This window comes from Myxocyprinus asiaticus, chromosome 41, assembly GCF_019703515.2.
Source record: "Myxocyprinus asiaticus isolate MX2 ecotype Aquarium Trade chromosome 41, UBuf_Myxa_2, whole genome shotgun sequence".
Lineage (NCBI taxonomy): Eukaryota > Metazoa > Chordata > Actinopteri > Cypriniformes > Catostomidae > Myxocyprinus > Myxocyprinus asiaticus.
The window spans coordinates 22,478,071-22,504,898 of record NC_059384.1 but is presented as its reverse complement, the minus strand read 5'-3'; the positions used below and the strand labels follow the sequence as shown (position 1 = coordinate 22,504,898).

General features: G+C 40.8%; 1 protein-coding gene across 4 annotated transcripts in view; it reads right to left on the bottom strand.

The window, feature by feature from the left end:
- Window positions 1-1,900: 1,900 nt before the first annotated feature.
- Window positions 1,901-26,828, bottom strand: part of LOC127432000 (disks large-associated protein 1-like) — a 195,432-nt gene continuing 170,504 nt past the window's right edge. For 3 of the 4 annotated variants that reach the window (XM_051682716.1, XM_051682715.1, XM_051682714.1), the window contains 4 exons: window positions 18,367-18,782; window positions 16,135-16,226; window positions 15,406-15,558; window positions 1,901-8,060 (listed from right to left, as the gene is read on the bottom strand). In XM_051682716.1, the coding sequence (XP_051538676.1) occupies window positions 7,848-8,060; window positions 15,406-15,558; window positions 16,135-16,226; window positions 18,367-18,782 (874 nt within the window). In that variant the 3' untranslated portion in view covers window positions 1,901-7,847. Of the gene's footprint in view, window positions 8,374-15,405; window positions 15,559-16,134; window positions 16,227-18,366; window positions 18,783-26,828 lie in introns of all 4 variants that reach the window. The other variant, XM_051682718.1, reaches the window with a different exon arrangement.

Here is a 26,828-nt window from a genome sequence, read left to right as displayed (position 1 = left end):
ATTTCTCTAAAAATTTTAATCAGATTACTTTATGAATTACTTTATTGGAAAAGTAATCACATTACTAATTACTTCTAACTTACTTTATAAAGTTACTTAAGTTACTTATTTCTTCCTTGTCCATTGTTATACACAAGTCATACACAGAACTTCAACTCTCCTTCACAATGACTGGTTACAGGGCCATAATTCATGAATTCTACATAAATAATATATTAGAAATAAGCAGATCCCTATAGTGTACTTAAAAGTAATTAAAGTCAGTAACTGTAATCTGATTATGAGAATTAAAAATGTAATACATTACACTAATTTTTTGACTAAAAAGTAATTAGATTACAGTAATTAATTTGTAATTGGATTACACCCAATACTTTAAATGTTTGTAAGCTGCTAGTAAAAAAATAGACTTTTCACAACTGTTTGTAAGTGTAATCTAATATCACTCAGAATTACCTGTGTTTGGACATGCACAGATAATGTTCCGTTCTGGTGGATATTCCAAAAGTGTTTACATGACAATTCTGATTATGCCATTTGTTTTTATTTAGATTTCTAGAAACTGGAATATTGGCTAAATCTGGTTAATGTGTTTACTTGATGCTTACATAACCAGAATATGACCAAATTCTGATTAATATTTAAACATTTGTGTGCATGTAAACGTTTATATGCACATCATTTTCTAATTAATACCCATATTCTGAATAAGCCTTTATTCTGAAAAAGATATTTACATGGCCCAAAGCTATTGGTAATCCAGAATATGTATTTTAATCAGAAAGTGATGATGCTTGATGCATGTATACATAGTCGTTGTGTATTTTTGTAGTTGGAAAATTGTGGAAAGGGTTCTACATGAAGATGATCAAGGTAAAGATTGGGCATTTGGACATGCTTAAAAAATCAAATAAAAACATGTAAGGCCAGACAGAAAGGAGTGAAATTCTTTTAATAGAGCGGAAGCCGCCATGATGAAAGGTACATCTAAAGATGTGATTTATGCCAATACACTGCTGCCCTACCTTGACATCTCACACAAAATAAAGGCATGTTTCTACAGGCTATCACTAAATCATACTGACATTCTTCTCTGTGTGTTAGCTTCACAGGGACGCCAATTAGCATAATCCTGCATTTAATTAGCAGTAGCTAAAACCAGACGTCAACGATGGCTTGCCAATGGTGTCTTTGAGAGTGTGTATGTCTGTGTATCTGAGCAGACAATAAAGACGGATTAACAGGGACACGTCTGTCCTGTATATCCAATTCACACTCGGTCTGACAGCTTATCCTTCTTTTAGATTTCTCAATGGGCCAAGATTCAAATAAACAACTCAAAATGTTCATTGGTCTAGTTGGCAACAAGCGATCAAACTGATTAGCAGATCTGAAAAGTTAATTAACTGAATTTAAAAAAAACAAAAAAGAAAGAAAGAAAATTCTGTGTAGATATGGCATGTGGGTTACTACACATGTTGACCAATGAACTTCCATGATTTTTCCAGTCATTCATGATTACTGGATAAGGATTAAAAAAAATAATTTTATTAAGATTGCACTCACAAACAGCTATTTTTAGCCAATTAAATATGTTAGAGCTAAGCATACCTAGAAAACTGTATATTCACTATAGAATTTTACATGACTTTTATATAATTAATTTATTATATATTATACATACAATTTAATACATTTAATAAAATAAAATAATTTTAATAAAATAAAAATATAAGAATAAAAACATGACTTTCTCAGACCTTGAAATCACAATTGTAGAATCCCTTGATATTTCTAGCCTGAAAGTGTCTTCTAATGCGTGACAACAAAGAGAAGATTTGCTCTCATGCAGTGACCTCACACAGACATACTGTATATTTGAAAATGAATCACTCATGGCTGTGTCTGTAAATTTTTAATGATCAAAATACACGTGCCATAACATCAACAGTGTTGTTACAATAAATACAAAATGTAAGTAATAAGATATCATTAGATGTAGGTTACATTTACAATGAAGAACATTCATGTATTTACACAGTCATTTTGATAAATGTTATGCTTGTAAAAGAACAGTAAATACATAATAACCTGCCTTCATTTCCCAAAGTCCATTGTGGTGGGTGCTTATATTTGGCAATAATACGCAATTTGATTATCTTCTAGTCAGGACTTATCATTTTATATAAACCAATATTTTCCACATCAGTGAATGACAATCAAAACAATGACATATGTCCAAGTTTGTGATATCTTTCAGGAAAAAGTTTAGGGTCACAGTCTCACTAAATATCTCTCTGATGTCTCATAAATAACCCTTTAAATACTAAAAAGGGCTGAAAAATGATTTAATCAAACTAAATGCCACCAATTTATATTTCAATAGACTTAAATGAGTCTATATTTCAGTAGGCTAAAGGTATTCAGGATTTAAAAAATACTTTTTTTTATTTGACTGTCAAAAATTAGTGTCACTTTCTTTTGCATATTAAAACTGGAACTGGAAAAAATAAATCAAAGAAAGTTACATTTGGATTGTAAATGTCCCATACTACTGAACTATTTTCAATGAATTGATACAGTAAAAAGAAATATTAGTATGAATATCAATATGAATGGATATTACAAACATACACAGATACACAGACACAAACATTCATACACACATTATATAGTCTCCCCTGAGGCTACGTTGTGCACGACTATCATGTTCATAAATTAAGGCCGAGCGTTTAACATCAATAATATTTGAAAACAAACATTAACCACAGTAGAAGGGCTCTCTAGTGCATAATAACTGGAACTTTAAGAGTTTAGTCAATAATATAAATCCTACAAGGAAACAACAATGAAAGCCAATGCATCTGAACTGTATATGAAAATAGAGAGTGGATGCACATTGGCTGCTGGGAAGTTAATATCAATATAGTTATAGTAATGTGTCTATCCACAGTGAAACATCTTGAGCCAAAGCAAAAAGAAATAGCTCTGGTTATTTAACAAATGTAACAAGTGCAAATGAGTATTATTTATTACTGAAAAAGATTAGATGGTTCGATCAGACAAAAGCAAATATTGAGAAATATGTCAGTGCAGTGCAGTTTACAAATCAATTATATGAGAGCAGCACAAAAGTGTGTGGCACTGAATTGTAACAGTTAAAATAGGGCTCCTTAAATAGAAAAATAATAAAACTGATGGTATGTGCTCTGCTTTGATACACGTGTCAACTTGCACTGTCTCCGCAGGGTTACTGAAAGTATATACATCTTAATATAAATTAAAATTAGGGAGGGAAAGAAGCTGATTTATATTACAAAGTATTATGTGCTACATTTCAGTTTTAAAAAAAGAGAGAAAATTAGGAAGCACTTGGGTACATGCACTTTGATGAGGAAATAACACACAAATGCACACACACTGACTTGGCCAAAGATAAAGACACTATCATGCCAACTCTTGAGATCATAATACGGTGAATAAATAAATTGCTTAGTCAGTGTATGTCATTTATGAAGACAATACATTGCAGCTTTTGTATTTCAAATGATACTTTGAAGAGTAATGGTAGAGAAGGAAATGATAGATGTTTTCAGGTCGGATGTTGTTTCGTCAGGTTGTAAATATCTCTACAACTCCTACTTACTGCATTAAAAAATACTGCAACTGTACTCTATTTTTAATTTTTTTATACAAACATATAGACAAATATAGTGAGGAGCTATATTAGGGAGCAGTCAGGAACCTCAAATAATTCATAATTTAAATATTTACAAAATACTCTAAACAGTGTACATTTTTCAAAATAATGTCAAGTTAAACAGGTGCAATGCGACAAGTTTCCAGAGACAAGACATTTGTCTGTTTAAACTGAATACGAAACTGTTGCACTATGTGGCACAGTCACAACCAATTAGAAAATATTTGATATGCAATGTACAGTTCTGTTGAAGAAACCAAACAAGTTTTTGTTGGTTTGGATTTACATGGGAGAGAACGCTTTTATCACTTGTCGATTTATCGCATCACGCCTGGTTAGGACCCAGTGTACATACTGGCTGCCAGTATGTAATGTTTCATAACATGACACATTGCTAATTTATGAGAGTGGCACATTTTGACAGCATTTCAGTCAGTGACTTGAACGTGTTGAGCAGATGAAATGGGCAAGTAAAGATGTTACATTTGTCACATTTGATGGACATCTGTGTCACTCAAACAGGTGAGCAGTACTGCAGAGTAAAGATAGTGAGCAGACAGGAAATGAGATAGTGTTGAAAAAGTAAAATGTGAGAGGACAGGAGAAGATGACCATGTGAGAGGCTGGAAAATATGAGAAGAAAGAGGAGAAGAGGTGGTTTTGCCATTCTGTCCCCTGATACTTAGAACAGAACAACCTCACCCTGTCTCAAAGGTGCATGGTGACACGTGAGAGAGTGTATTACACATACAGAAAGCCTGTCATAAACACACACACACATTGGTTTCGCTATATTAGTGAGGACATCTCATTAACACAATTGTTTTTAGATGAAGAAAATTATATTTGCTGAAACCCAACCCTACTTCTACCCAGGTGCGTTGCTAGGGTTGGAAGACATAAGGGGCTTAGCCCCAAAAGAACCCACCCATGTAATTCATTTTGAAACACGTTAAAATGTGTAAAAAAATAAATAAAAAAATGACACTATATACAACACCAACATTCTGCATTTATTGCATTTTGACCAAACACATTTATGATTCCTAGTATTCTTGTTGTCTATTTTGTTTATTACCCTCTTTCTTGATTTTAAAGAAATCACACAAGTAAAGAAAGGGTGTGCTGCTAATTAGTACACAGCACTAATTTGGTGTACTGAATGATAATGTGAGCTACCTACTGGATGCTGACCACATGATGCTTGATCTGACGTTGTTTATTTGTTTACATGGTATGGAGGTAAATTAATATATAAGAAATATATAAGAAGTCTGGCCCTTTAAAAAATAACTATCTACATCTATAAAAATAAAGTTCTATCAATCTGCTTCTCATTTACTGGTCTGTTCTGGGTAGAGAACATTGTTCCTATACAATGTATGTGTATTTTATAATGTATTTCATTGAATAATGTTAATTTATTTTCCCCAAATAATGTCAAAGTTCAACCTATAAACTTACCAGGTCTCATTGTCAACTGAAAACAATTATTAAGCATAGAATTTAGACATAAGATCTCAAATTCACTGAACAGTGGATAGTACCTGGATACGCATGCATATTACTTCATGTATGTTGGGTGTAACTAATTACTTTGTAATTGAATTACTGTAATCTAATTACTTTTTTAGTAAAAAAAGCAGTGTAATGCATTACATTTTAAATTCTTGTAATCAGATTACAGTTACTGACTTTCAATTAAATTAATTACATTTAAGTACATTATAGGGTTATGCTTCTTTTTAATTTTTTTCTCCCAATTTGGAATGCCCATTTCCCAATGTGCTTTTAAGTCCTCGTGGTCGTGTAGTGATTCACCTCAGTCCGGGTGGTGGAGGACGAATCCCAGTTGCCTCCGCGTCTGAGACAGTCAACCCGCGCATCTTATCACGTGGCTTGTTGAGTGCGTTGCCACGGAGACATAGCGCATGTGGAGGCTTCACGCCATCACCACGCTCCTCACCGAGAACGAATCACATTATAGCGATCACGAGGAGGTTACCCCATGTGACTCTACCCTCCCTAGCAGGCCAATTTGGTCATGTGTAACCTCCTCGCTTAGGAGACCTGGCTGGAGTCACTCAGCACACCCTGGGATTCGAACTAGCATATCGAATCCCAGGGTGTGAACTGTATATTTATCATATGTAGAATACATTAATTATGGCCCTGTAACAAGTCAATGTGACGGAGAAATGTGAGGTGCTGAGTGTATGACTTGAACAATGAACAAGGAAGCAACAGACACTATTTTGAATTTGTTGAGCGGAAAAGTTTTTAAAGGTAAAGTAATTAGTAATGTGATTACTTTTCCAAAGAATAAGTAAAGTAATCCAATTACAAGTTAAGAGAAATAATGTGTAATTTGTGGATTACTATTTTGAGTAACTTACCCAACACTGCTCATCAGTTCTTTGAAACAATGACGGTTTGTTGAAACCTGCCAAGTGACAACAGTATCACATACTGGCCAGAACAAGTACTGTACAACAGCTGGCTATAAATGTGAGGGCTTTAAAACCCAGCCGACAGTCATTTCTGCAGTGAACTGAATGAATGCACAAGCGGTTATCTACCATGGCCAGCTCCCACTGCTTTTTATCAGACGAACTACTAGGCGAACAAAGGCAAAGTCATAAAACATATTATTTGTGATGTGAAATGTATATAAATCTTCAAAAAAGCTCAGAGGCTTAGGACAATACATCAGGGGCTTAAACCCCCGGACCCTCCCCCTTGCAACGCCACTGCTTCTTCCCATAAACCAAACCTCACAGAAACCACAGGATTTAAATCAAAACATGATTTGGCTAATTTATGAACACTAAATAGTAATGACCACTTCAAATGACATGTTTTACTATATAAATCAAGATATTTCCCAAAATTTGGCCCATACAAATATAGCAAAACCTGTACACACACACAAACATCGATGTGAAACTCTTCAGAAGTGATCGGTGTGTTGCCCTTTTAGTAGTTTATGTCCTCCATGAGAACACAAGACATATGGCTCTTACATTGTAACTGCAAAAAACTACAAATGACAATATTAAACTTGTGTAATACTTAATAGAAATTCAGTGTGCATTATTTGGGTAGTAGTATCAACAGACACAATATGTTGTGTTGTAGGCATGAGTATACTGTATATATATATATATATATATATATATATATATATATATATATATATATATATATATATAATTGTTAAATTATATATTATTGGTTATTTTAACAATTAAATATAATATAGTGTCTAATAGAAATATTTAAAAGTCTTTAGGAGTTAAACAAGGGAGCTACATCGCAGATGACAGGACAGAGAGGAAGAGAATAAAATTAAAGGAATAGTTTGCCCACAAATGAAAATTCTGTCATTATTTACTCACATTTGTGAACTTCTAAATCTGCATGTTTATTTTTTCCAGGGAACAAAAAATTTGAATTTTTGAATAATCTTTACGCAGCGTTTTCCAAACTAAGACACATGTCCGTTAAACTCAAACATTTTAAATAAACACCAAAAAAGCAACATAAAAGTAGTCCTTATGACTCGTGCATTATATTCCAAGTCTTCTAAAGTGATATGATAACTTTGTGTGACAAACAGAGAACAACATTTTTATCATTATTCACTGAGAATCTTCCACACCAATGAGCTGTTAACTCGAGAACCTCACAGATTCGTTGATGAATCAGATTGATTTGTTCACAAATTGGAGCCATACAAAGCTATTGTATAGTTTCAGAAGACTATATCATATATACAGTATATTAATATAGAGTACAAGTTGTACTTTAATGTTTTTTTTTTTTGCTTAACAGACGTGGTCACTAAGAACTGTCATGACATGGAAAAGACCTGTGTGAAGATTCTTCAAAAATATAAAATTTTGTGTTCCACAGAAGAAAGTCAAATGTGTTTGGAATGACATGAGGGTGAGTTTATATTGACAGAATGTTAATTTTAGGGTGAACAATTTCTTTTAGTCCTAAATACATACAGTAGAACAGTAAAAACTCTCTTTTACAAAAAAAAAGGATTGATTATGTAACAGCTACCCTGCCTTGTCATTATCATTCAGTGTCTATTTAGGCCTCTAAGCACCTCTTTTCAGGATTTTCAGTGTGAGAGTGTTTATAATCGTGTCTGAGCTTCCGGGATGTATATCTCGATGCTGTCTGCACATTCTGTGGCAGAACTCTGGCGCTGGGAGGCAGCCGCGCGTTTAGCAGCTAGAAGCCGCTTTCGTGCCTCCAGCCGCTGTGAGCCCTCCAGAGATCGGTCTCGCACTAGCAGGGCGGGACCCTTCCCCGGCTTTCTGGGTACCGGAGGGGGCACAGGCCTCTCCTGGACAGCAATGACAAACCAGTTAGTTCCACTGCTAACTGCATGGCATAACATAACACATTGGCTAATGCATGCAAACGAGGGGAAGGCTTTCATTATAGTGTCTGTGTGTGGGGTCATTGGTGGTTATATTGTAGCATTTAAGTGCCAGGCATCAGCTATATCTGTTAGTTATAGTGTTCAGGGATGGCAGGGCCATTATGGGGGTCGTATATGCCAGTATAAGAGTTGTAAACGGCATGAGGTAAACGGGACCACTGGAAGCAAACCACATGCAGCTTGCATTTTGGAGCATCGCTTCAAAACCAGATCACTAAAAACAACAGAACACATAAAATAATGAGCTTGGGAAAGAAAATCAGAGCACAAAAAAACATGCAACATTTATAATAAAAATGATAAGATAAAAATTCAAATAATACAAAATCATGAACCAAGGAAAATTAGTTAAAGAAGACTCCATATTTAAAGACCCCATGAAATGGCTTGAGAAGTATTTCCAATTGAAACAGGAACTTTGGACATATCAAAGGCTGCATCTTTTTTTAAAATAACCAACAGACTTGGCATCACAGCCATGAACATGTTTTGCTACCTGGTACTGTTAGTTTGAAGTTGTCACAGCTCTGATGATTTTGTCGGTTCGCTCTGTGAGTTTCGTTATTTTCTCTCCCTCATGTCTCACAGGCACTGCCAGCATGCATGATCAGTGTTTCCATGGGAACATTGATTGTTCCCAGGGGGACGCTGATCATGTCACTAATTAGCGTGCTAGCAGCACCTGGTTCTCCACTGATTCACTCCCTACTTAAGCCCTCGTGTTCTAAGTATCTTAGCTAGATTGTTGTTTGATGTGAAGTACTTACCTCACACTCTCTGCCAAGTTGGTCCTGTCTCGTGTATCTGTTTGGTTGCCCATCTCTGCCCATGTGTCGGGAGAGTGATTGCCTTCCAGTCTGCTGGGTGCTGTTCTCTGCACCTCACTACGCTTCAATGGAGGATTCATACGAATCTGCTCCTGACTTCCACAATTCACACATACGCCTACGAACACTATTCACGGATTGCCCATTGCGTGGCCACGGCGCACATCTACAAACTTCTCCCTGCTACTGCAGCCAGTGCCGGGATTCTCAGTCTTCGCCAGCACATTTAAAGTGGATATTTATTGTTAATAAAACCTTTGAACTGTTCCTCTGCTCTTGGGTCTCTTTATCTCTCTCTCTCTCTCTCTCTCTCTGACAGAATAATCTAGCCAAGTATGGACCCAGCTGAGGAGTCTACTCTTCGCTCCGCCCTCTCTCAGCAGGGAGCTTTACTGGGACATCAGCAGGATCAGATTTCCACATCTAACCGGGCTCTGGAGATGATGCCGTCGCAGCTCACTGAGCTCACCTCTGTCGTTCAACAACTCCACCTACCTTCCGATGTTGGTCCCACTCAGGAAGCACCCTCACCGGCTCCAGTGGTTCCCCATGTTTCTGTGCACTCAGAGCCTTGTATCCCTCCTCCTACCCCATTTTCAGGTGCGGTGGGATGCTGTAGCACATTTCTTTCACAATGTTCCCTGTTCTTCACGTTACAGCCCTCCGCTTTCCTGTCGGAGACACTGAAGGTGGCTTGTGTGATCACACTCCTCACCAGAAGGGCAGGTGAATGGGGGACCGCCATGTGGGACAACAGATTGCTGGACTGTCGGATTATCCGGACTGTCCCAAGTAGATCGGCTAGTCTCAGATTATGCTATCGAGTTTCGCACCCTGGCTGCTTCTTGTGAGTGGAACAACCACGCCATGTGGGACCGGTTTCTGCATGGGCTTTCCGATGACATCCAGGACGAAATCTATCCTTTGGATCTGCCTCCACGCTCCGATGATTTGGTGGATCTGGCTATCCGAGTCAATCAATGTCTGGCCCTATACCGTCGACGCCACTCTCCACCTATCCAGACGGCTGGCCATCCTTCCTGGTCCACTACTTTAGCCAGGTCACCAGAATCGACACAGAGCCCATGCAAGTCGGGAGAACTCAGATTTTACATAAGGAAAAGCAGATAAACCTCATTCATGGACTATGCTTTCATTGTGCCCCGCCTGGTCATTTCTCTGCTTCCTGTCCAGTAAAAGATACCGCTCATCAGTAGGAAGGGTGTTACTGGCAAGTGCAACACTTTTGGACAAAGCCCCTGGACTTCGTACACTTCTCCCAGACTGGCTGCAGTATGGATCTACCTGTCCTACGGTCTCAGCCCTGGTTGATCCCAGAGCAGATGGGAAATTTATAGACATCGACTTGGCTTCCAAATGGTGGCTTCCTATGGTCCTATCACTGCCCACACCCTCAGTAGCATGCCTGTAAAAGGGGCCAAACTATTAGTTCGATGTCAGATTCCAATAAAATGGCTGAAGGTTTCTGCGTTGTTCTGTCTTTTCTGAGTGCTGAAGAAAAAACACTTTATTTGCACTTATCAATTGACTCTAATTTTATCTGACTCCAATTTTATATTAATCTGACTCCAATTTAAGTTGAACCTCTAATAAAGATTTAAGCTCTAATTGATTTCTGATCATTCTTTTAATTGAATCTTTTTAAGTTATTGATTACTCTGAATCGTCCTAACTTTCATTAGCCTTTCATTCGGGTCCAGATTGTCGCTCAGAGTCATATGCCGGCCGATTAATTACATAGATCTCACGGACACAAAGTTCCGTTCATAGTCAGTGGCTGCAGTGTTTACTAATATCATCTGGTTTGGCCGCCTACTGCTTGTTCATAACCAGATGATTTTATTTAGTCACGTTTCATACAACTTGCTAAGACGGTGATAAGCAGTGACTGGTAGTCTTATGTGGTTTTCTCCTATTCATAAGCTCTAGTAATGATCATTATCCTGGACATAAGTTTGCGGTAACAAAAGGCATCCCTCGAATCTGCCGGTAATAAATGATTTCAGAGGAACACCGAATTAATAAAGTAACAATTTATTTGTCAGGTAGGATTTAAAATGTAAGTTACAAAATCAATCAAAGCCAATTTCACACATGATCAGAATAAACAAACATTCCTAAAAATAAAAGACAAGTCAAATAAACATACCTGGCAATGGAAAATGACATGCAGTGACAGAATCCCCAAGTTCCTTGCCAACCTTCCTTAAATATCCAGACAGAAATTTTATGTACCAAATGGTATTATCCTTTGAACAATGAGAATTGGGGGTGAATGGGTTCCTGACTTCCTGGGGTTTAACCTCATTAACATACAGGAGATCATTTAAATTGCAGGACAAGGAGGGGGATAGGCCTCCAGAATTATGCAGTATTTGGCAAAGACCTTATAACTTTGTCACCATTAGTTTTACCGACATGGGAAAGAGACCATTATACCAGTCACACAGAGACTTCTTAAATGATATCAAAAACATACAGCTGCATTCTTTGTTTTCATGGTATTAGTTATATTTTTACATATAAATCTTGTGTCTTTGAGAGAGAAGAGGGGGCAGCAACGTGATTTGCAATTTATCACACTGTGGTGATATTCAGGTGAAGATTTCAGCTTTGTAAATCAATGCAAAGGTGATTTGCAATTTATCACACATGGTGATATTCAGGTGTAGATTTCAGCTATTGTGAGAGAGTTCAGATGTTGTCTGAAGTTGAAAGTTCTTTGTTATTCCATGAATTGATGTGTGTTGGGCTATCAGACATCTTGGCATTGGCCTTACACGCCCCTGTCAATCATTACTCAGTCCACCATGCCAGTCACCTTCGTCTCTGGAAATCATACCGAGCAGTTGTCCTTTTACCTGATCCAATCTCCATCGGCACCAGTAGTTTTGGGGCATCCTTGGTTGGTAACGCACAACCCACACATAGACTGGTCAATCAACACTGTTCTTGCTTGGAGTCTTTACTGTTTGTCACACTGTCTTAACTCTGCTGTCTCCCCTGTCCAGTCTTGTGTTTCGTTGCAGGATGAACCGGTGGATTTATCCAGAATACCGTTGACATACCATGACTTGAGGGCGGTGTTCAGCTGGCTCCTCGCCGCAACCCTTCCTCCTCATCGCCTGTATGACTGTGTGACTGAATTGCTTCCTAGAACCTGCCACCTCGGGGATGGCTGTATTCGCTCTCGGCTCCTGAGAGGGAGGCCATGAACAGGTATATCAATGATTCTCTGGCAGCCGGTCTCATCCGCCCTTCCTCGTTGCAGGCAGGGGCAAGGTTCTTCTTCGTGGAGAAGAAGAATGGCTCGCTTAGACCCTGGATAGATTATCGGGGGCTGAATGACATCACGGTGAAGAATCGCTATCATTTGCCTTTGATGTCCTCAGCTTTCGAACTCTTGCAGGGAGTTGGACTTACGCAACGCTTATCACCTTGTCTGGATTAGGAAGGGGGGTGAGTGGAAGATGGCTTTTAACACCCATAGGGGGCACTTTGAATATTTGGTCATGCCTTTCGGATTGGTCAATGCCCCCACCATCTTCCAGGGGCTCATAAATGACATGCTTAGAGATATGATATTCTGACCGTCTCCCAGAAAATCCAGGACCATTTTCACCATGTCAGGCAGGTGCTTCAGTGACTGCTAGAGAATCGGCTGTTCATCTAGGTGGAGAAGTGCGCTTTTCAGGCACAGTTGGTTCCGTTCCTGGGGTTCATCGTTTCATCTGAGGGAGTGTGCATGGACCCTGCTAAAGTCAGAGCTGTCTCCAATTGGCCAACCCCAGATTCTTGCAAGGCACTGCAGAGGTTTCTGGGGTTCACTAATTTCTACTGGAGATTTATTAGGAATTACAGCCAACTCACTGCACCTCTGACGAACCTCACCTCCACCCACACTGACTTTTGTTGGCCCCCACAGGCTGAGGCCGTGTTCTCTAAATTAAAGGAGCAGTTTTCTACCGCACACATCCTAGTTACTCCCGACCCTGCATGTCAGTTTGTGGTGGAGGTGGATGCGTCTGAGGTTGGTGTTGGAGCGATCCTGTCACAGCGCTCTTCCTCGGAAGGAAAGATGCATCCATGTGCTTTTTTCTGCACCGCTTAACACCAGCAGAACAGAACTACGACGTCAGTAACCGAGAATTGCTGGCTGTCCTGTTGGCTTTGGGCGAGTGGCGTCATTGATTCGGGGGTACCTTTTGTGGTCTGGACTGATCATAAGGACCTAGAGTATATCCATAGTGCAAAACGCCTTAACTCCAGATAGGCTCACTGGGCACTATTTTTTCACACATTTTAATTTTGTCCTCTTGTATTGCACAGGCTCTAAAAACGTCAAGCTCGACTCTTTGTCTCGATGTTTCGAGGCCGAGACCTTCACCGTCCCACCGGATACCATTCTACCCACCACTCGAGTGGTGGGCATGGTATCCTGGGAGATGGAGGCTAAAGTCCGTGCTGCACTATGAAACACCACGCCACCCGCTACATGCCCAGTGGGTCAGTTATTTGTTCCTCAATCAGTTCGGGCGCACGTCCTATAATGGGGTCACTCAACCAACATCGCTTGTCATCCAGGGGCGACTCACACCCAGATGTTCATTAGACAATGATTCTGGTGGCCATTGCTTGCGCGGGACGTACGCCGGTTCGTAGCCACTTGCCCCATTTGCACAACTAATAAGACCTCCTGTAACCCCACAGCTGGGCTCCTCCATCCACTGTCTGTCCCTTCGAGACCCTGGTCGCACATAGCCATGGATTTTGTAACTAGTCTCCCAACTTCCATGGCAACACAGACATTTTGATTGTAGTGGACTGGTTCTCGAAGGCGGCTCATTTCATTTCCCTCCCCAAATTACCCACAGCGAGGGAGATAGCGGTAGCAGTCATAAACCACGTCTTCCATATTCATGGCCTCCCGGTCAATGTGGTTTCTGACAGAGGCCCCAATTTGTGTCGACAGCTGTGGGCTATGGTGAGTTTGTCCTCTGGGTTCCACCCCCAGACAAATGGGCAAGCGGAGCGGGCAAATCAGGAACTGGAAAAAACCCTGCACTGTGTGGCCTCCTGCTGTGTGGCCTCTTCTTGGAGCGATCATTTAGCCTGGGTCGAGTATGCCCACAACTCCTTGCAGTCATTGTCTATGGGGTTATCACCTTTCCAATGCAGCCTTGGTTATCAGCCCCCTCTGTTCCCCGCACAAGTACCTGACATTCAGGTCCCGTCCGCCCATGCTTTTATTCAGACATGCCGGCGCACCTGGAAAGCCGCCAGAGAAGCTGTCATATGGACTGGCGCTCATGTTAAGAGGTCGGTGGACTGGCACCGGTCTAAGCCCCCAGCTTATGTGTGCGGGCAGAAGGTTTGGTTGTCCTCTAAGGACATTCTGCTCCAACTCCCCCCATGTAAGCTGGGTCCCAAGTTTATCAGTCCGTTTCCGTCAGTCCGTCTTCAACTACCTCCTCACCTCAAACGCATTCACCCTGTGTTTCACGTCTCCAAAATTAAGCCTGTTTTATGCTCTAATTTACACCCCACCACACCCATACCACCTCCTCCACATCCACAAACTTCTCCCTGCTACTGCAGCCGGTGCTGGGATCTTCAGTCTTCGCCAGCACAGTTGATGTGAATATTTATTGTTAATAAATCCATTGAACTCTTCCTCTGCTCTTGGGTCTCTTTGTCTCGCTCTCGCTATCTGACAGAAGTATGTTGTATTAGGGGGAGGGACATTCTCATTCTAGAAAGCATTTGAATGGACAAAATGAGTGAGTGCAAGATGAGTCATCAATTGGTATGTTTACATGCGCAGTTATAATCGAGCTACATTGGGTTTGCATCTGTCTGTACAAATATACATGACACAATGTGGAATTGAATATCTGATGGTAGGATGTTAGCTGAAGAAGTGCCGGTAATACATGTCGTGCATCACCTCTGTCTTTCGGAGCATGTGAACAATGGCAGGTCTGATTGTGGTCCGATTAACTCGTGTACGAGCTACAATTGTCTGTTAGTCTGACTTTGCAAAATTGGACTGGTGAATTTTAAAAGTGTATATCTTCTAAAAAAATTAATTTGTCAAATTCTGTATATATCTCTATAAGAAGCATATAGATGACCTCAAATTCAATAGACATGGACTAAAAGCCAAAAAACTCACATTTTTAAATGTTGACTTTCATGGGGTCTTTTGACAAAGGTCTATAATGAAAAGTAACTATAAACCAATCATGTAGCCTCAAAGGCATGCTTAAGCAACTTAACTCTATCTTTTATCTGTTGATATAGTGACCCAAATGACTTTAAATTCATTGTGTTGACTGTGGTACTCTAGTCATTTTTGAGAGAGTGTGTCATGCAACTGGACATGTGATATAATGTACCTTCCTCTCAGGAGGATCCAGAGCTCTCCAGTTGTTAGCTTTCAGCTGGTGCAGCTCATCAAACTTCAGGCTGATGTTCTCAATAGACAGCTGCAGCATATCCCAGAATCCTGCCAGATCCTGAGACACAGGCCGCAGGTGGGCGTTGGGATTCTGTAACAGAAATTATACACAAAACATCTGTTCATATGGAACACATTACATAATATGACATGTAATTGGGTAATACTGATTTGGGTTATTTTAATGGTGCTTTAAGCTGTTTTTATAAAATAACACGCAGAAAGTCTCAACATTTGTCAGCAAACAAATATGTGACTGCATGCCGCGGTCAGATTATTTTTTAGCCAATCAGAAGACTTTGAAGAGCTTTCTGCATGACAGTCATTTAACAAAGTCAAATTCACAGGCAGCCCATATATGGGCAGCAGGCAGTTGAAAGTGTGGTAGCTGAAGCGAATCATTTAGGTTTAACATAATTCAGCTACATCCGCAGTTGTTAGTTTGTTGTGTGAAACGCTATATTCTTTTAGGGTGGAGTTTTGGAAAAAGGGGGCATATCTAATTCAGTGGCTGAAATTCAGTCTGGCAGAAGTTCATGAAATTCTAATATTGCTTACAGCTTTTTTTAATGCCAGAATTAGTGGTACTAACACAGCAATTCAGTAGGCAGAGCAACTGAGCTATGCTATGCTCTGATAGGCTGATGAATGTGTCAATTATACATACCAAGTTTTCTTCACAGAGCTCTCGGAACTGCTGGAATTTCTGTGACATCAGCAGCTGTGCGCTGCCCACCGCACTACGAATCTTGCCAAGGACTACACACACACACACACACACACACACACACACACACACACACACACACACACATTAAGTAATATTTATGAAAAAAACAGCACATGCTGTATGTAAAAAGTTGATAAATCATAGATATTTGCTGCAATAGCACAGTAACATGTGAGAGTGTGTATTTGTCTGTGTGTGTTTGTGCTACAAATGATTAGTCACCCAGTTAATGTTTAAATGCTGTCTCTTTGAAGCAAGAAGGGGGTCATAAATATCTAAGGCTTGGGAACTCAAATGCAGGGACCAAGGGGGAGTGTTTACCCTGCACAACAAACAAACACCCACCAGAGCCAATGAGCCAAGAAAATCACTCACGCGCACACACACACACACACACACACACACACACAAACTTGTTTTTATATCATTGTGGGGACTCTCCATAGACTTCCATCCATTTTATGGATTTTATACAGATCTAACGATAATTTCCACCCCCTAATCCTAACCCTCACAGAAACCTTTTTGCATTTTTACATTTTCAAAAAAAAAACACCATTTAGTATGTTTAATAAGCCATTTCCCTCGTGTGGACCACTGGCTGGGCCCCACAAGGTAGGTGATCTCAGGTTTTACTATCCTTGTGGGGACATTTGGTCCCCACAATGTAGTATAAACATGTACACACACACACACACACACACAGAACAAAAGTGTGATGTAAAAAAAAACAGATTGAGAGTGAAAGAGAGTAAATAGCATATCAGATTACCAAACAGAGCTGAATTCTGTTAAAGGAAGCAAATGTTTGCCATGCAAGGGTCATATTAAGGCCCAGTGGCCCAGATCTGGCCTGAGCAGTGACTGTAGCAAGCCTCTCTGGATCAGAGCCATGTGGTCGTTTAAACAAAGATCCTATGAAATGAACCCGCACTGTTTAACATCTGCAGCAGCAAGAGACCATATGGCAAACAATGTGCTGTCATAGGACACGGAGATTAGCATATTTTAAGTATTCAAGGAAAGAGGGAAGGTTTAGAGAAGAGAGAGCGAGAGGAAGAGTAAAAGGAGACAGATATAGAAACAGAGTGTGAGGAAAAGGAAAACACAGAGAGAGAGAAAGAAACGAGGGAGACAGGGAGGCTCCCTGCTGGTAGAAATGTCTGCTTTGTAAGAGAGAGACAGACAGGAGATAGATGAACAAGCAGGCTTTGTGACTGACATGAAGATGGTCACTGTGGTGTGTGTGGGTGTGTGTGTTTGATCTGGGAAAAAGGCGGGAAGCGAGATAAAAAGAGAGGCCGGATGGAGGTAACCAGACTGTGACCTTGTGCGATGATTTGTTGAAGTGCCTGATTATTCTGCAAATAACTTTGATACAGACTCTTATAATGTCACCCTATATATAGTCTTGAACTAGCACTGAACACAAATTAGTTTAAACAAATTGGTTGAATTAGAAAATAGAGCTCTAATGTAAAAAGAGCTCTATAACTACAAATATAATCTGGTCTATCGGGCGCTATCTATATAAGTGGCTGTGTCTCTGTCTCAATCTAGCAAGCTGCCTACCTCAAAGCATTTTTGCGTAAATAACATCTGAATCGTGTCTATAAGACAGACAAAATGTTTTCTAATTGAATGTTCCAAACGCATCTATGGTGTCCAAAAGTGCAGTTGAAACAATGCAATCGCACCAATGATGCCCAAATCATTCTGTTGAATCAAATCTTTCAAATGCACCTATGATGCCCAGAAATGCTGTTAAATTATTTACAAATGTGCCTATAATACTAAAAAATGCTTCTGAAACGAACATTCCAAGCACATCTTTGATGGCCAAACTACGTTCTCGAAATGAATGTTCCAAAAGCACACAAGGCACCTATGATGCCCAATAAATGCAGTCGTGTCGAATGTTACAAATGTGTCTATTTTCGTCAAAAATGCTGTTGAAAAAAAAAACTCCAAATACACCTTTGACATCCAAACAATGTTGTCCAAATGAATGTTCCAATATATACACATAATGCCCAAAAAATTACTGTAGAATCGAATGTTCCAAACATGCCTATAAAGCCAAGAGAAAAAAACTGTCAAACTGTTCCAAATATGCTAATAATGCAGCTCACTAGGCCTCGAGACAGCCATTAACTTAGTGTTACTCACTCTCTTCGGGCAGCTCATTCTCTCGCTCATCTTGCTCCATCTGTTGGCACCACCCCACCATCCTCTCCACCTCTGCCTGCAGCAGCTTCAGAAACCAGCGTCCGTCCTGCGGACACACAGATACTGTCACTCCTCCCCCATACTCCTCCTCCATCGCGCCATCCATCCAGGCTACTGGTGGGGGCAGGATGGACGGGTCAAAGCCCACTTCAGAGTAATCATCCTGGGTACAGGCGTGGTAATGGTTCCCAATGCCCTGGATGCTGACGGTGGAGGTGGCCGCATCTTGGGACGGCTGGCGGATGATGGGGCCCTGGTATGTCTGCGCCAACTGGTCATCCCCGAGACCCTCCAAAAGGTCAAGATCAGCTTGAACGGCAGTGGTGACGCTGTTGGAACGTGTGACTCTGTGATAGCTAGACAGAAAAAAGTTATAGTGTTTTGTATAAAAATGCAAATGGCTATTCACATCGATCGTGAATTTTCAACATGACATGATGTTAAAATGAACCAATGCATCCTTATGGACATTCTATGTAACATTTAAATCCTATGGAACAAGACAAAAATTAATAAGAGACAAGAAGATTGGGGCTAGTTGTCACAGATTTTAACTGAAAAGGTTGAACTATGTTCTCAAGACGATATTCAATTATAACATTATAAATATTGGGGGCAAGTTGTTACATGTGTTTTCAATTTAATACGTTTGTATAAATGTATTAATTACAATATTTGTTGATATTTTTTTTTCATGATTTTTTTGTTTGTCATTAATATTTTACTGTTTAAATTTAACTGAATAGCCTATAATAGGCTGATTAATGGAAGGTTTTATTGTGACAACTTACCCCATATAGTGTGACAACATTATCCAGTATTCCTGTATCTTGCAATCGCACTTTCATCTTTTACTTTCATCGTTCCATTACAGGAGAGTGAGAACGTATCTGTTACATTCTATATAAAATACAAACAGGTTGTGCAAATGACTGTATTTTGCTTTTATTCATGCACGTGAACTTTTCTCTGAATTTTCATATTACTTTGTTGCGTATCGCTCTGTGTGAATATGACATTACAGTCAGTACAGAATGGACTAAACATGGCTGTTAGGGATTTTCTCTTAACTGTGTAACAAACAGACACATACATAAACACACAGACACACACCTCCTCTCAGGATTGAGAGGGATAACGTATCAAAGCGATTAGGCTTAGCTCAGCTTTCCTGTGTTTGCCTGAGGTGTGTGTGTACTGGAGAGGTAGGACTCCATTCAGGTGCACTGGAGCACGCGGTCATCTCTCACTATACCCAGAGTGTGCTTCGCTTGTGTGTATGTGTTTGAAATTTTTATGCTATTGGATGAAACAGTAAGGATTATATATATATATATATATATATATATATATATATATATATATATATATATATATATATATATATATATATACATACATTGCATTTAGGGGCCATAAAATGTAAGGGATAAATATTTTTCCTTTCTTTCCTTCTTTCTTTCTTTCTTTCTTTCTCTGACAAGTGTGGCAGTTTAACAGTTGTCAATACTCCCTATGTTATGACAGAAGTCTTACTACCTGCTGTAGAGCACTTCCCCAGACCACAGGAAGCAAGGCGTAATTCATTTGGGACACAGGCACAGGGGAGGACAACCCATTCCTTAATTTCCTTCATTCCTAACCCACGGAAGAAAGAGGACGAGTGTATGACATGCAAAGGAGTCTCTTCATACAGTTCAAGGGCTCTGACTTCAGCAGGAAACAAGAGCAGACCTGTGCTAGAGGTCCCGTCTGTGTGTGTGTGTGTGGTGGTTTTACTGCCGTATTCCCTCTCAGTTACAAAGGCATGCTTCAGCAAAGTCCAAATACCGGCGACCTGTGCAAGTGTGTGTGTGTTTGTTTTTATGTGTGTCCCTCTCTCACCGTCTGGGAATCTGCTGCCCTCAACTTCCCCATACACATGTGGACATACTTACATTTACTTAGCTACTGTATCCGTAATGAGGTTCAAGGAATGAGGAAGAGGGAGATGGCGATTCCAACTCAGGAATGTCACTTTTTATTAACAACAAAAACACGTTAGCTTAAATGCACAATGGTGTAGCTTCAGATAAATAACTCAAAGTTCTTTAATGAAAAACTGCAGCGGCCAACACACAAGCAGCTTCTCAGCTGGGCTCTCTCTTTCGACTGCCACTGTCTCTTCTCCTTAAAAGCCCCAATCACTCCTCACTGAAACACAAGTCAGGTGTTAAGCACAGGTGGAAATCATTCACCACTCATCTCCCCTGCTTCACTCTCCACAGCACAGTGCTTGGCCATGCCTCTGCCTCCACATATCCCCACCACCCGACTCAGGCCGGGGAACCGTCTGGCCTGCCACCGACACCCCCCCTTTGCTCCAAGAGAAGAAATCAGCCACAGCCATCTGTGCTCCCGGCCTGTGGTCCACCTTGAATTTAAAGGGCTGAAGTGCCAGATTCCAACGAGTGATCCGTGCATTAGTATCCTTCATGCGATGGAGCCATTGGAGCAGGCATGGTCCGAACCGAGGGTGAATGCCCTCCCAAGCAGGTAGTACTGGAGAGTGAGGACTGCCCACTTGATGGTCAGACATTCCTTTTCTATCGTGCTGTACCTAATCTCTCTTACCGAGAGCTTTCAGCTAATGTACAGCACGGGGTGCTCCTCCCCCTCCACTACCTGGGACAACACAGCCCCCAACCCCTTGTCCAATGCATCTGTTTGTAAAAAAAAAAGGGAGAGAAAAGTCAGGGGAATGCAAAAGTGGACCGCCACAAAGTGTGGCTTTTATTTGTAAGAAAGACTGTTGGCATGGCTCCGTCCTCTAGACTGGGTCTGGCTCTCCCTTTTTAGTGAGATCAGTCAGTGGGCTGCTGATGTCCGAATAATTATGCACAAACCTCAAATAATAGCCAGCCAACCCCAGGAACTGTCTCACCTCCTTTTTGGACTTGGGCCTTGGACAAGCCGCAATGGCTGCTGTCTTATCAATTGGGGGACGCACTTGTCCGTGACCCAAGTAGAAGCCCAGATACCGTACTTCCACCTGCCCAATACACACTTCTTCGGATTTGCCATGAGTCTCGCCAGCCTCAGCAACCTCAGGACAGCCCTCAGATGCTGAATGTGCTAATCATTGCTATAGATGATGATATCATCCAGATAGGCAGCGGCATACGCAGCGTGTGGGCGAAGGTCTTTGTCCATGAGTCACTGAAACGTCGCCAGGGCCCCAAACAAACCGAACGGAGGAGTAACAAGTTGATGTAAGCTGAACAGAGTGGAAAAGGCCGTTTTTTCTCGGGACATGGGAGTCAATCATGGGAATCTGCCAATATCCCTTTATTAAATCCAGTGTCGAATAGTAACAAGCCACACCCAAACGATCGAGCAGTTTGTCAATGTGAGGCATTGGGTATGCATCAAATTTAGACACTGCATTCGCTTTTCTATAATGCACACAAAACCGGACCGACCTGTCACTCTTAGGGATTAAGACTATCGGACTGGCCCAATCACTGTGGGATTCTTCTATTACCCCCATATCAAGCATAGACCTCAACTCCTACTGCATTAAAAAAAAAATTGTTCGGGTAAACGGTAGGGATGACTGCGTACCACTACCCCTGGGGATGTTTTGATATGGTACTGTATGAGATTCGTATGCCTGGAAAGAGGCGAGAACACATCGGAGAATTCTCCTTGCAACCTGGCAACCTACGCGATTTGGGACGGTGAGAGGTGGTCTCCACAGGCAACCAGGGTGACTTGATCTGTGATTTTTAAATTCACCTCCGGACCGAGCTCCTCCCTCTCCGGGACCACCATTATCAAAGTCACAGGGATCGCCTCTCTCCATAGTTTTAGGAGGTTGAGGTGGTAAATCTGATGACCTCAAAGGGCCCTTGCCACTTTGAGAGTAATTTAGAGCTTGATGTGGTTAGTAATACAAGGACTTTATCTTGCTGTGTAAATTCCCATGGCCGATCCCCCGGTTATACAGCCAGGATTGATGTTCTTGAGCCTGTAGCAAATTCTCCTGTGATAGCTGCCCCAGTGTGTGGAGTTTTGCTCTCAGGTCAAGAACGTATTGAATTTTGTTTTTGCTGTTTGAAGGTCCCTCCTCCCAATTTTCCCTCACAATGTCTAAGACACTGCGAGGCTTACGCCCATGCGAAAATTTAAACAGGGAGAACCTCGTGGAGGCTTTCGGGACCTCTTGAACTGTGAATAACAGGGGTTCAAGCCACTTATCCCAATTCCGAGTATCTTCATGCGCAAACTTACTAATCATGTTTTTCGGGTATCATTAAACCGTTCGACCAAGCTGTCCATTTGCAGGTGGTAATCACTTGTCCGAATCGATTTAATACCCAATAATTCATACAGCTCGCGTAGTGTCTGCTCTAATGGCCCAACGATGTCCATACCAATTCTTTCGAAGGGGACCTCGAGGAAGCGGGCACAAAGGCGCTCTTGGGGTGGCTGTTGGATTCACCAGCTGACATTCAAGGCATGCCACACACCAGCTGCAAACATCTCCGTGAATGCCCAGCCAATAGAAATGGGCCATTAGACGGTTTAGTGTTTTTTCTCACCCTAAGTGACCTGCCATCAGATTTTGATGAGCTGTCTGGAATAACATTTCCAGATGGCTCTTCGGTATCAACAACTGGGTTGCATCTTCTTTTGTCTGAGCGTCCTGCATCACTCGATACAACCGATCATTTATAATAGAAAAGTACGGATATGTGAGTGCAATGTTTGGCTGGAGGCATTGACCATCAATCACTTTTACTTGATCAAAGGCATGTCTAAGGGTCTCGTCTCGCATCTGCTCCAAAGGGAAATCCCCATCAGGGAATCCTCTAAGGGCTGGATAAGCCAGGACTTCCCCCTCCCTTGTGTCATTCTGACGTGGAGCTGACGTAGATGGCCCTGGCTTCACCTCCCCAACCAGCGAATCGCAAACCACATACCGAGACACTTTGATGCAGGACCCATCGGCACATAATCTCCCCAATAACAACTGAAATTCCAGCCAATTCATACCCAGAATCAGTGGATGGGTGAGACAAGGACTAACCGCTGCCTCTATATTTTGCCCCGAAATTGAACAGCCACGGGCACTAAGGGATATTTATGAACGTCCCCATGCACACACCTCACCGTCACCCTACGTGCTGTAACCAAAGCCTCACGTTGAACCAAGCATTGGTGAATCGAGGTCTGATTACATCCCGAATCCACCAAGGTATGTACCCCCTTGAATACTCACAGGTATCTGATATGTCCTTGCTCGGTCAGGGGCAGTATGCGGCGTGTGGGGGATCCGGACCGACACCCCCACAACCATCACCGAACATTGGTCCTGGAAGTGGCCCGGCTCCCCGCAGCGCCAGCACACTGGCCCAGACTTCCCACTCCCCCCACCTGCTGCCACAGATTCTCCAACCTGGCGGGAAAGGGAAGGAGACACAGAAGGTGGCATCCACCAGACATACGTATGATACATTTTTCTCTCGATGATGGCAAGCGGTCCAGGCCCCGAAGCAACCCCAAATCATGATGCTCCCTCCGCCATACTTCACCGTTGGGATGATGTTATCATGTTGGTATGCGGTGCCCTTTTTACACCATATTTAGTGCTATGTGTTCTTCCCAAGCAATTCAACCTTGGTTTCATCAGTACTCAAAACATTTTCCCAGTAGCGTTGTGGAGTGTCAAGATGATCTTTGGCAAACTTCAGGCATGTAGCAATGTTTTTGTTGGAAAGCAGCAGCTTCCTTCGTGGTGTCCTGCCATGGACACCATGGCTGTTTAATGCTTTCTTTAGAGTAGAATCATGAACAGATATGTTCCTTCAAGTCTTTAGCTGTCACTCTAGGGTTCTTCTTTACCTCATTGAGCATTCTGTGGTGTGCCCTTTGAGTCATCTTGGCTGGATGGCCACTTCTAAGGAGAGTAGCCAGCCACAATACTAAACTGTCTCCATTTATAGACAATTTGTCTAACTGTGGACTAGGGATGTAATGGTTTCATGGTTTCACAATATACCTCGGTTTTAAAATGGACGATTACCATACCGTTGAAATCTTCTCATTGACAGTATTGCATGAATATAAAGACAGATTTTTTCAGAACTTTTCTAAAATCCAAATCACTTTAATTAAGACAGAATCTGCGACATTTACACAGCATCATATAAACTTGGCGAGATAAAATCAATCTTTAAATTGCGCCTTCCTCATGTTGCATTTGACTGTCACTCAATTTTAAAGGTGACATGCAGGTGTCACAAGCGCAGCACATCACGAGCACATCAGAAGTCCAGCACGAGCGCAGCGCAGCGCAGCATGAGTGCAGCACGAGCAGATCATACAGATATGTCCGAGCCTGAACCTTTATTTCCGCCGCCACAGAGGTTAAAGTCCGCTGTCTGGGATTACTTGGCTATGTAAAAGACCCACGAAGCACCATCAATGTTGATGGTTACCCAGTCTGTAAAGTTTGTCGCAAAAAAATGTCGTCTCAGGCGGGAAACACTTCAAAGCTTAAGCACCATCACCATGAGCACCATCCCACAGAATTTGCGAAAAGGAATATAAGTGGAAATACAGTATACAGGACAATAAATTATAGTCTCTGTTTAAAAAAAACTAGGTAGGTTAAAGTTATGTTCATGCTTTCTGTCACATTCACAAATGCAGCAAACGGATTTAAGACCTCGTTCAACATTACAATGTTCCAACTGTTTGTTCATTTGCCTAAGTGCAGTGCAACAGTAGGCCAATGTGTTTGATACTACTAATAATATGTTTTATTTGTAAAACATAGGTCTAAATAGGGTTTACAAAGTGCATGGCTTTTGGTGTTCAGGAAATTGTTATGCATGCAAGAAATTGACAGTGAAACTGTGGCTGAAAATAGACAGTATTGGACAAAATGCCAATAAATAAAATGCACATGAATAATATATTTTCAGTAAGTATTGTAGAATTAAACTAAATCACAAATGCAACAAATTACTGAACGCATGCAAATGCATATTTGAAGTGTTAATCTGGGCAATAATCATTACAAATGATTACAATTCAATTTCATAAATTATAAAATAACAATGACAAAATATTTTTAGTTATAATCATCTGACAACTGTACATATTGCACAAAAAAAATAAAAAATGTCTTTCTTTTTTTTTTTTACCTTGTTGGATTAAAAGAGTGTGCTGATGTTCAAGATCAAAAGTTAAAGGATTAAAGTTGAAGAAATCCAAAATTAAGTTCAAGAATTGGTTATAACTGAAATATTGACCTGTGTTTATCAGAAATAGCCTATTTCATAACCAAATATTGAACTGCTTTTAATATTATCAATGCACCTCAATACCGTGATACCGTATTACCGTGGTAACACCCCTACTGTGGACAGATAAATATCTAAGCTCTTCGAGATAACTTTGTAACCCTTTCCAGCTTTATGCAAAGCAACAATTCTTGATCGTAGGTCTTCTGAAATCTCTTTTTTTTTGCGAGGCATGCTCCACGTCAGCAGATTTTTCTTGTGAACAGCAAACTTAAAATGTTTGAGTGCTTTTTAGAAGTCAAAGTTGCTCTAACCCACACCTCCAATCTCTTTTCATTAACTGGATGCCAGGTTTGCCAACTCTTGACTCTAATTAGCTTTTTTTTTGTCATCTTTAGCCTAGGGATTCACTTACTTTTTTTCACAGCACTATTAATGTTTAATGGGATGTATTCAATAAATACATGAAAGGTTATAATCGTTTGTGTGTTGATAGCTTAAGCACATTGTGCTTTGCATATACTTGTGATTTTAATGAAGATGAGATCACATTTTATGAGCAATTAATGCAGAAAACCAGCTAATTCCAAAGAGTTCACATCCTTTTTCTTGCCACTGTAGACTTCTAATGTTTTTTATATAAAGCTACTTATAATTATGATAGACACACTCTACCCCCACCCCTAAAAGAACAAGTTTTGCATTTTAAGAATGAAAAAAAAAAAAAACAGTATTGGCTTTAATTATGATTTGATTTTCTAATTGAGGATGCCCCGAATGTCTCCAAAGGGCGATTTTGTCCCCAAACATACATACACATTTGAACATAGCTTTCCATCTATAAAACTACTATGTTTATGTGTGTGTCAGTATAATATATTTGTAATGGCACAGTATCTCTGCTCTTGGGCAGTACTTTGGCTGAGAGCTGGAAATTTTACTATGCAATGGCTGAACTTCTAACTGACCTTTAAGGGAAAACACAGAGCACAGCTACTGGACTGAGCATCTTACTTCCCTTCCCCTCTCCCTTTTTCTCTCCCACCCCTATTTCACAGAAATGTGCTTGGCCAGGGGTTCTATCAACCATTTCCAGAACCAGCCCACATT